The sequence below is a fragment of the Stomoxys calcitrans genome, chromosome 4 (assembly GCF_963082655.1).
Source record: "Stomoxys calcitrans chromosome 4, idStoCalc2.1, whole genome shotgun sequence".
NCBI classification, from domain to species: Eukaryota; Metazoa; Arthropoda; class Insecta; order Diptera; family Muscidae; genus Stomoxys; species Stomoxys calcitrans.
In genome coordinates, this window is record NC_081555.1 from 5,543,818 (window position 1) to 5,559,499 (window position 15,682).

Below are 15,682 nucleotides of genomic sequence, written 5' to 3' on the forward strand. Positions count from 1 at the left end.
CCTCCTTTTTATAGCCGAGTCCGAACGGCGTGCCGCAGTGCGACACCTCTTTGGAGAGAAGTTTTACATGGCATAGTACCTCACAAATATCGTCAGCATTAGGAGGGGAAAACCACCGCTAAACATTTTTTCTCATGGTCTCGCCATGATTCGAACCCAGTCGTTCAGCATCATAGGGGGACATGCTAACCTCTGCACTACGGTGGCCTCTAAAAAATGAAGATATTGAGCTGAAACTTCACACAGTTAGTTTTTTTTTACCACGGACAAATTAAGTTTGAAGATGGGCTATATCGAAGGATATAGCCTCCACATAGACCGATTTAAGGTTAAAGGCTTATTAAGTCGCATTCATTACCCGATTTCACTAAAATTTGTAACAGTGAGTTGTCATAGAACTCTCGACGCCACTATCGAATATTGTCTAGATCAGACAAAATCTTAATATAGCCTCCATACAGACCAATCTCCTGATTTAAGGTCTAGGGCCCATAGAAGTCGTATTTATTATACGATTTCGATGGAATTTGCCACAATGAGTTGTCTTGGCATCCTCGACATTGGTATTAAATATGCTCTAGATCGGATAATATCTTGATATAGCCCCTATATAGGCTGATTTGCCAATTTAAGATTTAAGGCCCATAGAAGTCGTATTTATTATACGATTTCGATGGAATTTGGCACAATTAGTTGTCTTAGCATCCTCGACATCGATATCAAATATGCTCTAGATCGGATAATATCTTGACATAGCCCCTATGTAGGCTGATCTGGCAATTTAAGATTTAAGGCCCATAGAAGTCGATTTCGATGGAATTTGGCACAATGAGTTGTCTTAGCATCCTCGACATCGGTATCAAATATGCTCTTGATCGGATAATATCTTGATAAAGCCCCTATGGAGGCTGATCTGCCAATTTCAGATTTATGGCCCATGGAAGCTCCATTTTTTACCCAACTCTTTGAGTTGTCTAAGGATCTTCGACATTCGTGTTGAATTTGCTCTAGATCGAACAATATCTTCATATAGTCCACCCTTCCTCGGCCCATCTGAACTTTATGACTTTTTGTTTGGTTTGTTATAAAATTCCATAATCCCAAGAACAGGGTTTTTTATTTCACAAAAATTAAAGTTTCTTGCTTTGCCTTCTTAAATGCATGTCTTAAATTTATTAAATACATTTCAAAGCTTCTAGCCCCCTTTGCCATCCACCTTAAAAAATTATAATTTCCTCTTGTGTGCTATTTTAGGAAGGAATCTTGATAATAATGAATATTGCTTACAACAAACACAAAACACTTTTTGTTCATTCAACAACAGCAAAAAATAAAGAATGTTAATTAAATGGCAGAGGTATTAGAGACGTGTCACAAATATTAATTAGTGCATTTGACAGTCATGGCAACAAATAAAGCTGCTACTGCTGCTGCTGCCATTGCCGCTGCTGCTGACATTGCCGCTGCTGCAAAAGCATTTTGAAAGCACACATGAGACACACAACTTTACTGTAAACATTCATTAAAAAAATACAATAGAATTATCTTTCTCGTCATTTATATCAATTCATTTTGATGTACAAAAGCCATAAGATTTCAAGTGTTCTATAATAGGGATAGCTGATAGGCAGCATGTGTTGGACCATGGGTGGTATGAGTTATGGTCATTGTTAAAATATGAATTATACGCCACATGGTACGAATTTAATTTAAAACAATGCATGGCCATTGGAAAGTTTTATTACACACAACAGGGTGAGGAATTGACGGTTGAATAATTAAATTTAATTACATTCATATGTAATTGGAATATTTTGATTTAGAAATTGGATTAAACAAAAATAAATTGTCATAAACAGGCCAAATAGAGAAATATGAATAGCTAGGAACTATTTTAAACAACAAAAACCATTAGTAAAATTAAAATTATTAAAAATTAAATAAATTTTAAACAATTTTCCCCTCAAAATGTAAAAAATTGTGATATTGTAAATGCCAAAAAATTTGCTTTTAAATAAGGCATATATTCAAAAAACATGGTGAAGGGCAACTATATGCCACTAAGCCTAACTCTAATATTTGTCCCATTTTTCCCAAGTAACTTGCAAAACTAATATAAACAAATTTATAATAAAAAAAAAAAATATTTCTTTTCGCTCTTTACATTTTTCTTTAACTCTCACCGCCTTTCTCTTTTACCCCACCCAGGTAATTAAGATAACCATCTTGAAGACAAAGTTGGATTGATATTTAATGTTACATTTGTGTATAATAAAATACCAATCAATTTTCATAAATCATAACTTATGTGAAAGATATAAAATGTAATAAATTGGCAATATTACCGGCGCAAAGTTTCCATACATTTGAAGTGGCCCCCAAGAAATTGAATACTATTGAGGAGATCTTTTATTGATATTTACAATCTGAAAGTGTTGTTATGGTTATTTGTTTTTCTGTTTTGTTTTCCGTTCTGTTGCCATGATTCATTAAGTAATATTATGGGGAAGACGGTAAGGGATATATAAATATAACATAAATGCTGAAGGAAAAATGCAAAAGAACTTAAGTGACAAAAATAATGAAACAAATAAACAAAAAAAAAACATAATTTTACAAAATTTTTCTATACAAATAAAATTTTGACTAATGATACAAATTTGACAAATTGAAAAAAAAAACAAATACTAATTCATAGAAAAAATTTTAACCAACAAAAATTTTTTAAAATTTTTTTATACCAATAACAAGTAAAAGTGTGCTAAGTTCGGCCGGGTCGAATCGTATATACCATCCACCATGGATTGCATTTGTCGAGTTTTTTCCCGGCATCTCTTCTTAGGCAAAAAAAAGGATAAAAGAAAAGATTTGCTCTGCTATTAGGGCGATATCAAGATATGGTCCGGTTCGGGCCACAATTAAATTATATGTTGGAGACCTGTGTAAAATGTCAGCCAACTCAAATAAGTATTGCGTACTTTGGGGGCTCAATAAGTAAAATGGGAGATCGATTTATATGGGAGCTGTATCAGGCTATACACCGATTCAGACCATGGTCATGAGAGGATCCGCTATATGAGGTTATGTACCAATTTTAACCATACTTAGCACAGTTATTGGAAGTCATAACAAAACAACTCATGCTAAATTTCAGGCAACTCGAAAAAGAATTGCGCCCTCTAGAGGCCAAAGAAGTCAAGATCCCAGATCGGTTTATATGGCAGCTATATCAGGTTATTGACCGATTTGAACCTAATTTAGCACAGTTGTTGGAAGCCATAGCAAAACACGCCGTGCAAGATTTCATTCCCATCGGATAAACAATGCGCCCTCTAGAGGCTCAAGAAGTCAAGACCCAAGATCGGTTTATATGGCAGCGATTTGAACTTAAATGGCCGTACTAGCTACAATTTTCAACCGATCTGAACAAAATTTAGCACGGATTGTTTTGTTACTGATCTCAACATATGTGCATGTTCATCAAAATCGGTTCAGATTTAGATATAGCTCCCATATATATGTATCGCCCGATTTGCACTTAAATAGCCCTAGTAGCTACAATTTTCAACTTATCTGCACAAAATTTGGCAAGATTTGTTTTGTTACTGATCTTAACATATGTGCAAAATTTTACAAAAATCGGTTCAGATTTAGATATAGCTCCCATATATAGGTATCACCCGATTTGCACTTAAATGGCCGTAGTAGCTACAATTTTCAACTGATCTGCACAAAATTTTGGCAAGAATTGTTTTGTTACTGATCTTAACATATGTGCAAAATTTTATCAAAATCGGATCAGATTACGATATAGCTCCCATATGTATGTATCACCCGATTTCCACCTAAATGGCCGTAGTAGGTACAATTTTCAAGCGATCTCAACAAAATTGGGCACGGACCGTTTTGTTACTGATCCTAACATATCTGCAAGATTTCATCGAAGTCGGTTCAGATTTAGATATAATTCCCATATATATATTTATATCCGGATTTTCACTAATGTGGTCTTAGTAACAATTTTCAAACCATCTATTCAAAGAATTCGGTTCAGATTTAGATATAGCTCTCATATACATATATCTTTTGCCCGAATTTATAATTGTTGGGTAGGTGTAGGGTATTATATAGTCGGCTTCGACCGATTTTAGCCTTTCTGTAATGGTTATATATAAGATTTTTGTATACAGTTTTTCCAATAATTTTGCCTAAAATATTTTTAACACCTTTTTCCATTTCCACCCAAAATTACATATATTTTATAATCTTTTTCCATATAAAATATTTATTTAAATTTTTTAAACAATTTTCTCTAAAATTATTTTTTAGTCTTTTTTGCTTTTTCATCCCAACATTACATACATCGTAATTAAGATAAATACAAAGCCTTTTTGTAAAAATACAAGTACTTCACATTTGCAGACTACTCGTCTATGGGTTGCGCTAAAAAAAGAAGCCAAGCACCACAAGGGAAGAGGAAAATGTTTATGTTCTGGTGATGATGTTTTATGACGAGATATTAAAAATAAGAATACACTCGAATGTGAGTATAAAACGTCAATAACTGAAGAAGAAGCAATAATTGTGTTTGTGTGTTTAGCTCCAAGTCTGAGAATGTATGTTGAGGGCATACATTTGTATGGTTATTTAGAAACGTGAGCATGTAAGTTTCCAAATGTAGTTCTCTGAGACGTTACGTGTGTGTATGTTGTCGACATTTTATTGAAATTAATAAAAACGGAAACCCTACAAACATTTACGTGCTACACTTGTTTCCTCTTTCCTTTCAATATATTCATTTCTGAGGGCGGCTGGTAGGCGTAAAAATATTTGTGATTTTTTTTCCCCCACTGAGGAGGTTTTCCCTTAAATGTCTACATGGTTGTGCGGTGGCTGCTGCTGCTTATACTACTGCCTGTTGTTGTTTATAGCACCCCATGGTGTTCTTTTCGTTTTTTTTTTTTTTGTAGTCGGCAGCCATAGCCACCAACCAAACAATAACACACCATAGCCCAGCAGCCGACTAATGCTACGACATACGCTGTGCACGTTTTCACTCTTGATGCTTTTACGTTAATATCGCAACAAAAGCAACAACGACAACAACAGTTACCAGCGAGGAAAATAGCATCAAATACAACAAAACACTGAGATAAAATTACGCATATTTTACTTCGACAACAATACACAAAGGCAATAATAACAACAACAGCAGCAGCAACAACAAGAGCAACAGCAAGTATATCTGAAAAATACCCAAAGAAAAATGAGCCACATGCAGCTTTTGATATCCCTACTCCCTCCCTCTACACTCTAAACACAAACCAAACCATACTGTGAATCAGACCAGACCACACATGCACCCATACTCTCACCCATACACATATCACATTGCGATTTTTGTTGTTGTCATAGTCGTCGTTGTTATCGTCAATGAAGTAGGTTTGAGTAAAATCGGCGGCCATCATGTTCTCTAGTCCCTGCTTAGGGTTTTCTCTACTACGCAACCATTAATATTGTAGAGACGCGTACTAACACACACACACACACCAACATATGTATGTAGATTTATGAAGAAGAACACGTAAGAGAGCTAGAAAACACGAAAATACAACCAAATTGTTGTGAGCCAAAGAAAAGTGTGAGAGTTACACTAGGCGTATAAGTTATGGCTGATACGCTTAGTCATCATCGTCATTATCATTAAAGCACAGTGATTGTTAAAAATATTAAAAAACATAAAAACTACTTTTAAAGGTCATGATGTTTAGCAGTTAAAGCAAAAACGAACATAAAATAAAAATAATTTTTTTTAAATGGAAATTTTGTCTCAAGGGAAAATTTTAATGAAAATTATGTCTTTAACGTTAAAACAAATCCAATCCAATCCTTAGACCAGCACCGGGTGAACCCGGTCCTTTGAGACTGGATAAACCGTATGCTAAGGAACAGGTGGATAAATTGGGTGTGCCATGACAAATATATAAGGCACAGGGCACCCCACAGCACGGCATTTTATCGCCACTCCTATGTGTGATTACCATAAATGACCTACTACGGATACTGATTGGGGAGGGATTTGACTCCGTCTGCAACGCAGACGATGTTATAATACTTCTAAGGGTTAAGGATCTGGACGAGCCATGCAGAAGGGTCGAAAAGGCCTTGCATATGGCATAGGACTGGGCTAGACCCAGGGGTCTCCAAGTTAACTCAGAGAAGACTGAAATATACCTGTTCACGAGGAAAACGGAGGTGGGCCAATTTAACGCAACACGTTTCCTCAATAAGACGATTTCGATATCTGAGAAGGTCAAATACTAAGGTGTGATCTTGGATAGGAAACTGAATTGGAAGTGTCACATTCAAGAGCGTACTGAGAAGGCTCACAGATGTTGGGCACTATGTAGACTAGCCTAAGGCTCGAAATGGGGCCCGAATCCGAGGATAGTCCACTGGGTCTACAGGAGCGCGATAGAACCAATACTTACTTACGCCTCAGTAGTTTGGTAGACTGCTATGGAGAAAAAGTACAACATAAGGACCATACAACAGGTTCAGAGAACATGTTGTCTTGGCATAGGCAGAGCGATGAGAACCACGCCCACTAGGGCACTGGAGACTATTCTAGATATCCGACCAATTGACATACAGATTAAGTGTGAGGCAGCCACTACAGCTATGAGACTTAAGGCGATGGGAGCAGCTCATACCATAGCGGTATAATCGAGGCGACGATAGGAAACCTGGAAGAAAGGGAAGAGGTTTCCGATAAGGTCAAGAACACTCTTGCAGTGTAAGAAGCAGATTAACGCCTTCTCTGAGGATGACAAAGTCCGTATTATTTGGGTGCCGGGCCATAACGGAGTAAAGGGGATTGAAAGGGCAGACGATTTGGCAGTGAAGGCCAGAGGACTGCCGTCAATAAACTTGGTTAACCCGAAGCCTTTCGGGTCGACGCAGTTCGATTTAAGGGCGTGGGCGATGAATGCGCATGCAACCCTGTGGAATAGCGATACGGTCGATAGGACGGTGAACATCCTATGGGGGAATTCAGATCGTGAGAAGACGAGGCTATTACTTAAAGTAAGGAAGTAAGAAGAAAGTCAGCTATTGATATCATGACGGGACACATAGGACTACGAGCTCACTTATCTAAAATCGGTGCAGCAAGTGATAGCATGTGTAGGGCATGCGGGGAAGATGATGAGACGAGTTGGAGCATTTCTTTTGTCATTGCCCAGTTTTCGCGTTTAACAGATACCGGCACTTAGGTGGGGACACTATACCAGCCATGAACCAACTTAGGGGAGTGGCATGAAAAACATTTTGGGGATTTGTAAGTAGCACGGAATTCCTAAATTTGGTTTTCACTTTGGAGGTTACCTTTTTGGTTTTTTAGAGTGTTCAACAAGCCGATTACTGGCTTAGGTGAATGTCTATAGTGCCATGGGGCAGATTAATATCTGCACCCTCTTTACAACCAAACCTAACCTAATGGAAATTTGGTCTTTAGACGAAATTTCATGGATACATTATCTTTAGAGAAAATTTCATGAACATTTTTTCTTTAAAGAAAATTTTATGGAATTTTTTTTTCATTATAAAATTTTTTACCCACCACCATAGGATGGAGGTACACTAATCTAGTCATGTCGTTTGTAACACCTCGAAATATTGATCTATAACCCCATAAATTTTATATATATTCCTGATCGTCTCGACATTCTGAGTCGATCTAACCATGTCCGTCCGTCTGTCGAAATCAAGATAGCGATCGAACGCGTAAAGCTAGCTGCTTTAAATTTCGTAGATACTAAGTATGGATGTAGATCGTTGGGAATGGCAAATGGCCCATAACGTTTCAGATTTGGATATAGTTCCCATATAATTCGATTTCTGGATTTGACTCCTTGAGCCTCTAGTAGCTACAATTTTTGTCCGATTTGGCTGAAATTTTGCCCATAGTGTTCTGTTATGACTTCTAACAACTATATTAGGTACGGTCCAAATCAGTCAAGAACCTGATATAGCTCCCATAAAATCCGATTTCTGGATATGACTTCTTGAGCCTCTATTAGCTGCAATTTTTGTCCGATTTGGCTGAAATTTTGCACATTGTGTTCCGTTATGACTTCTAACAAAGTACGGTCCAAATCGCTCTATAACCTGATATAGCTCCCATATAAACCGATCTCCCGATTTGAATTCTTGAGCCCCTTAGAAGCCTCTAATCGATTCGGCTGAAATTTTGCACATAGTGTCCTGTTATGACTTCCAACAACTGTGGCAAGTACGGTCCAAATGGGTCCAGAACCTGATATAGCTCCCATACAAACCGATCTCCCGATTTGACTTCTTGAGCCCTTGGAAGCCTCAATTTTCAACCGATTTAGCTGAAATTTTGCATAAAGTGTTCTGTTATGATTTTCAACAACTGTGTCAAGTGCGGCCCAAATCGGTCAGGAACATGATATAGCTGCCATATAAACCGATCTCCTGATTTGACTTCTTGAGACCCTGAAAGCCGCGTTTTCTATACGATTTGGCTGAAAGTTGGCATGTGGTGTTCCGTTATGACCCTCAACAACTGTGCTAAGTACGGTCTAGATCCGTCTATAACCAGATATAGCTAACCATATTTTAGCAGAATCCTTAGTGGTGGGTTCCCAATATTCGGCCCGACCTAACTTATCAAGCTTTTTCTTGTTTTTCTTAGTTTTATATTCAAAGAATTTGATTCATTATGTTCTTTGTTTTTTTTTTTCTTTCTTCTCATTTCCCTTTTTTTATCCACTGTCATTGCTAAATACCTATGACGACGTTAAAAATGTTTGCCTTTTTTTGCTTGTCCTGTTTTTTCTACCTTCTCCTTTGGCCTTTTGGCTATGCCTTTGGAGAAAAAAATAATGATTTGACAGCCATTGAATGGGCCCCATAAAGTTACGATAACAATGACAAAATTCAAACGTATAGTGGTTATCTGCAGACACACACATTAATATTGTTAAGGGCAAGGTGAAAATGTCACCCTCCACTTCCTCCACCCCCCCTTCAATAATATGGCAAAACAAACTGTCATAGCTTAAATGGGGGGAAAAAATAAATCTTTCCATTAAGTTTCTATATTCAATTTGACTTAACCACAATTGCAGAATTATTTTTGAAATATTTGTCGAAAAAATAAAATCCTCGCCCCCTAAACGTTTATGTTTGTTAAGCTTATTTAAGTCCTCAAAACCCCAAAAAAAAACAAAATGCAGAAGTATGTGTGTGCGCATACATACTTATTAACAAATGTGCTCATCCTTAAAGCCCTCTTCAAGCGTTGATGGCATGTCTATGTACCCCCGGCTCTCTCTCTCTCTCTACAAAATGATGATGAGGCTTTACAACACAGCGATTTTTGGTAGAGAGGTTCATGCAGTTCATGGTCTATACTCATGGTCCCATGTGTTCAATAGATACGCGTGCTCGTATTGATGTTAAGTTCCCCCTTAAGCAAAACATTGGCAAAATATTTATGTTTTTCTCTTTTTTCATGTGTTGTTGTTGTTGTGGTTTTTTTGCAACAGCTAGACTTTAGCCCTTGAAATGCTGCTTTTCAGCAACAAATGCCAGCAAAATAAAATCCATTTATGACTTTATGACATTCCAGGCGATGCGAATCCCACCAAAAAGCAAAGATTTTTTAAAGCAAACCAAAAAAAAAAAAATTAGAAACACAGCAGACTCTTGCGTACAGTCGTCACATGTGAGGCCCATCTAGACAGAAATCTCTTCTCATATTAGATTACTTTGTAACGTAAACATCACATATTGAGCCCTAAGTGTGTTATAGAAATTCTATGTTGGAGATGAATAGGGAGGTGAGTAACAAAATTTTATTATTTTGTTGATTCTTTTGGGTGAATATGGCCTTTGGATGTTTTTCCTTTTTTTTTGTTTGCTATATCTGCATAAGACAAGTCGAGTGTGTATAAGAAGGAATGTGTTTTACAAATATTTGTTGAGTGTTGGAAGTTATGGCAAAACTTAACATTTAAAATTTTCACAAAATCTATACAAAGTCCAACCTTTAGGGGTTCAAGAAATCAAATTTGGAGAAAGGTCCATAAGGGAGATGAATCGAAAGCCATTGATCAGATGTGGTCCATTTTCAATATCAACTGACTGACATGGATACGATAGATAGTTTAATTTATAAGGAAGGAAGGATGCAGTGGACAAATAGTCAGACAGTCAGTCGAAAGTTTGGAATACCTTTAAGTCGTAATAGACGACCGCTTCAATTTCAATCACCACGTGGAATACGCTGCATCGTATACGAATAGGGCACTTTCCAAAATGAATCCAAACATAGGCGGCCCGCGACATAGTGTACGAGTGCTACTCGCAAGTGTCGTTAATTCGTGTCTACTGTTTGGGAACCGGAAATAAATGACGTCTTCAAGATCCCACATGACATCCATAGCTAGACGTAACTGTTTCCGAATGTGCAGTGGCTACAGAACCATCTCAAGCGACGCATCACACGTGGTAGCAGGGATGATCCCCTTTGTATTGCTTGCTAGGGAACACGCCAATATATTGGGTTGCCCAAAAAGTAATTGCGGATTTTTCATAAAGTCGGCGTTGACAAATTTTTTCACAGCTTGTGACTCTGTAATTGAGTTTTTTCTTCTGTCAGTTATCAGCTGTTACTTTAAGCTTGCTTTAGAAAAAAAGTGTAAAAAAAGTATATTTGATTAAAGTTCATTCTAAGTTTTATTAAAAATGCATTTACTTTCTTTTAAAAAATCCGCAATTACTTTTTGGGCAATCCAATATATAGGAGAGTACTCGATGACGGAAGTACATCGAGAAAGGCCATTCGTAGGTATGAAAGAGAAACAACGATGGAAAACTGGTAGAGGCGAAGGGTGAATAAATGGTAAACCCGAAAGCATGGGGAGCTAAACTTCAACTTGGCCCAATTTTTTACAGATCAACAGATCATGGTGTTACTAAAGCTTCCTATATCGCCTCGGACTTGACACCTTTCCACGGTGCCCAAATTGTCCTACAGTGAGAGAAGAAAGCTGAACATGTGGTGTTTACATGTCCCAGATTTGCGATATGTGGCAACATGTTGAAGTCTTTCATAAATAATCAGCAAATGGCAGACAATATAGCTACCGTCATGCTAGAATCGGAGGAGAATTAGAACGCAATAGACGCGTATATAAGGATAGTTGACACAAGACTGAGTGAGGAATAGATGGCCCGAAAGGCGTTACAAGCAACACAGATCTACCAAAGTGCAGATAGTAAGAAGAGCATGGCTATACATGAGTCGGTCCCCCGCGAAGTAATACCATTTTAGCAATTTCGCGGGGATCGTGCATGGTTTTCAGTAGGGTTTGAATACATCTTTCGTAGATTCCACACCTCCAGCGATATAAAAAAAAGAGGACTACATAGGACTAGTAAGGATTACAAAAGTCTAAAAAAGGACTACTTAAGACAAAAAACACAGGACTACAAAGGTCTACATCGGACTACATAGGTCCAAATAGGTCTACATATGTTTACATCGGACTACATAGGATTATGTAGGACTCCATAGGACTTTATAGGGCAATATAGGACTACGTATGACAACATGGAACAACATAGGAAACATAGGACTACAAGGGACTACATGGGACTACATAGGACTACATAGGACTACATGGGACTACATAGGACAACATAGTACTACATGACTATGTAGGACTATATAGGTTTACATAGGACTAACTAGGACTACCTAGGACTATATAGAACTACATAAGACTATATAGGACTACCGAGGACTAAATAGGACTATATAGGATAACATAGGACAACATTGGAATATATAGGACAATATAGGACTACATGGGCCTACATAGGACTACATAGAACCACATGGGACTACATAGGACTATATTGGACTACATAGGACTACATAGGACTATATAGGACTACATAGGGCAACATAGGACTATAAAGGACTACATAGGACCATCTAGGACAACATAGGACCACATAGGACATTGGAATATATAGGACTACATGGGGCTACATAAGACTACATGGGACTACATAGAACTGCCTAAGACTGTATAGGACTATATAGGGCAACATAGGACTATAAAGGATTACAAAGGACTATATAGGACTACATAGAACTACCTAAGACTATATTGGACCACATAGTACTACATAAGGCAGCATGGAACTACATAGGATCACGTAGGACTGCCTAGGTTTAAATATGACTACATAGGACCACATATGACTATATAGGACTACATTGGACAACATGGGAATAAATACGACAACATAGGACTACATAGAACTGCTAAGGACAACAAATGAGTACATAGGACTACATAGGACGACCAAGAGCTGCATAGGGAAGAGAAAATCCGTCCTTCCATTTGACCACTTCCTGAGGTCCAAAAAGACATTTTCTATCCATCACCTTAGTATGGGTGTATAGTAATCCAGTTATTTCTTTGTAATGTCGCTAAATATGGATCTGCGACCTCAAAAATAAATATTGGGTAGCCCAAAAAGTAATTGCGGATTTTTTAAAAGAAAGTAAATGCATTTTTAATAAAACTTAGAATGAACTTTAATCAAATATACTTTTTTTACACTTTTTTTCTAAAGCAAGCTAAAAGTAACAGATGATAACTGACAGAAGAAAGAATGCAATGCAACCCGACTATATGAAAAATCCGCAATTACTTTTTGGGCAACCCAATATATTTTTGATTATCTTGACATTGTTTGTCGATCTAGCTATGTCCGTCCGTCCGTCTCTCGACATCATGATAGCGTTCCAACGCCCACCGTAGCGCAGAGGTTAGCATGTCCGCGTATGGCGCTGAAGGCCTGGGTTCGAATCCTGGCGAGACCATCAGAAACAAGTTTCAGCGGTGGTTTTCCCCTCCTAATGCTGGCACACATTTGTGAGGTACTATGCCATGTAAAAACTTCTCTTCAAAAGAGGTGTCGCACTGCGGCATGCCATTCGCACTTGGCTATAAAAAGGAGGCCCCTAATCATTGAACTTAAACTTGAATTGATATGTGAGTGAGCAGTATGCCCCTGTTCCTTAATGGAATGTTCATGGGCAAAATTTTTGGATGCATAACCAATGAATTTTTCACCGGATTATGACAAAAGGTGATTTACATGTATACCCGAGGTGCGTATTTCAAATTCGACCTGGCCGAACATAATGGCTTTTTACTTGTTTCAAGTGACATAGTACCTAATGAAATGACCCCAGCATCAGGTCCATAAGGGAGTTGAATAGAGAGCCATTGATCAGATGTGGTCCATTTTCAATATCAACTGACTAACATGGATACGATAGATAGTTTAATTTATAAAGAAGGAAGGATGCAGTGGACAAACAGACGGACAAATAGTCAGACAGTCAGTCGAAAGTTTCGAATACCTTTGGACGACTTAGGATTCGAACCCAGACGTTCAGCGTCATAGGCGAACATGCTAACCTCTGAGCTACGGTGGCCTCCTATCTGATATAAGTTTCATATTAACCAAACTCCCGATTAGCCTACAGGATTATTGCGCTTGTAAAGGATCTTCGATTGAAAATCAGGCAATACATATGTATGGGAACTATTGGGTTGCCCAAAAAGTAATTGCGGATTTTTCTGTAATTGCATTCTTTCTTCTGTCAGTTATCAGCTGTTACTTTTAGCTTGCTTTAGAAAAAAAAGTGTAAAAAAAGTATATTTGATTAAAGTTCATTCTAAGTTTTATTAAAATGCATTTACTTTCTTTTAAAAAATCCGCAATTACTCTTTGGGCAACCCAATATATATAAATCTCAACTAATTTTTTCGAAATTCATCAGTGATCGCAAGGAACATATAATAAACTTTCAGGCCAATTTTCGTAAGAATGGATTTTATATGGCAAAAAGTACCTCACAAATGTCGCCAGCATTAGAAGGAGATAACCACCACTGAACATTTTTTTCTGATGTTCTCGCCAAAATTCGAACCCAGGTGTTCAGTGTCAAAGGTAGATATTCCAATCTCTGCGCGACGGTGGCTTCCGTATACATAAGTATGGAAGCTACATCTAAATCTGAACTGATTTCTATGGGATTCAGTTGTGCTGCCAAGAGACATAACAAAATCCTGTGTCCAAAATTTTGTGAGAATTGGTTTTCACATGATTAATTTATTGCAGTATTAGTCCAAATCGGATGAACATATATTTCGGAGCTATACCCAAATCTAATCCAACTGTTACCAATTTCAATAGACGTGGTTTCTAAAACAATTTCTGTGCCAAACTTGAAGATGATCAGATGACAATTGCGACCTGCAACTTGCACACAAATTAACATGAACAGACAGACGGACAGGCAGACAAACAGACTGACGGAAAGGCAGACGATAGATATATAGACAGACAGACGGACAGACAGACGATGATCTGGTAACAAACTTGAAGATGATCAGATGAAAATTGCGACCTGCACCTTATACACATGAACAGACAGACGGATAGACAGATAAACAGACTGACGGATAGACAGATGATAAATGTATAGACATAGAGACGGACAGACATGGGATAAAACCTCGACTTCATGGGATAAAACCATTATCTGATACCCTGGATTTAAAATAAATATTTTGTTCTCATTGACACCTTTCAAATAGAGACCAGTTTCTTGTTTTCTTCCAAATTCAATTCTCTTGAAAACCTATTTAAAATTTACCTACAATATTCTCTTAATGGCATTTGCATAATTGTAATTAAATGTAATAAAAAATTAGCATTTCATTTAATTTCTTTTTTTGGTGTGGGGAAGGGGGGTGATACTTACAAATTCCTGTTGGGGACTGGCGGCTACCCAATTCTCGGGATTGGTTGGCAATGCCTCAGCTAAACAGGGATCAAAACTGGACGGTCGCTTTTTAACAAAGTCCACAGGCAGACTATAATCATCACAGATAGCAATCTGAAAGATAAGAAAGAAAGAAAGAAAGAGAGAGAGTGAATAAGAGGGGAAACTCACTTTAGTAATTTGTTAATTGTTTCTACAAATAATTAAACATATTTCGAATTACTTCATAATAATCATGAAGCTCTAACCCTCACCCTCTTGCCTTACCCCCCCAATGGTATGGCTTAACGCCAACATTCTAACGCCACCCTTGTATTTCCTGTATGCTGGTTTGGTGTGGTATGAAAACACTTTTGCTTTTATTATCATGTACGAAGAAAATAATCCTTAAATCTCACAAGTTAAGCACGTCGCATCATCCTACCCCCCCAACTTACTGGCCACCAAAAATGTCGAAAAGAATATGACGGAAAAAAGGAGGAAATTCTAAAGCAAATAATTTGCCATCAGCACACAAGCATTTGCAGGAATAAGCGTGGCGCTGTAGTCTATCACAATGGGCAATGAATGAAACAAAAGCCTTAAGGATGTAATAAGACAAAAGTAACATCCTTCAAGAACAGCAACAACGACGAAGGCGACCACAAGCAGAAGGTCAGCAAATGAGACGAAATGATAACACATCCATCCAAGCACATCCACCAAAGTAAAGAAAGAAAAACACCCAAAAACAAAAATAACACAATGTGGCGAAGGATTTTAAGGTTTTTCTTG

The 15,682-nt window shown here is 37.6% G+C and overlaps 1 protein-coding gene across 2 annotated transcripts in view; it reads right to left on the bottom strand.

The window, feature by feature from the left end:
- Window positions 1–15,682, bottom strand: part of LOC106082920 (uncharacterized) — a 220,959-nt gene that overhangs the window by 25,824 nt on the left and 179,453 nt on the right. For both annotated transcript variants that reach the window (XM_013245681.2, XM_013245689.2), the window contains one exon: window positions 14,888–15,022. In XM_013245681.2, the coding sequence (XP_013101135.2) occupies window positions 14,888–15,022 (135 nt within the window). The remainder of the gene's footprint in view (window positions 1–14,887; window positions 15,023–15,682) is intronic.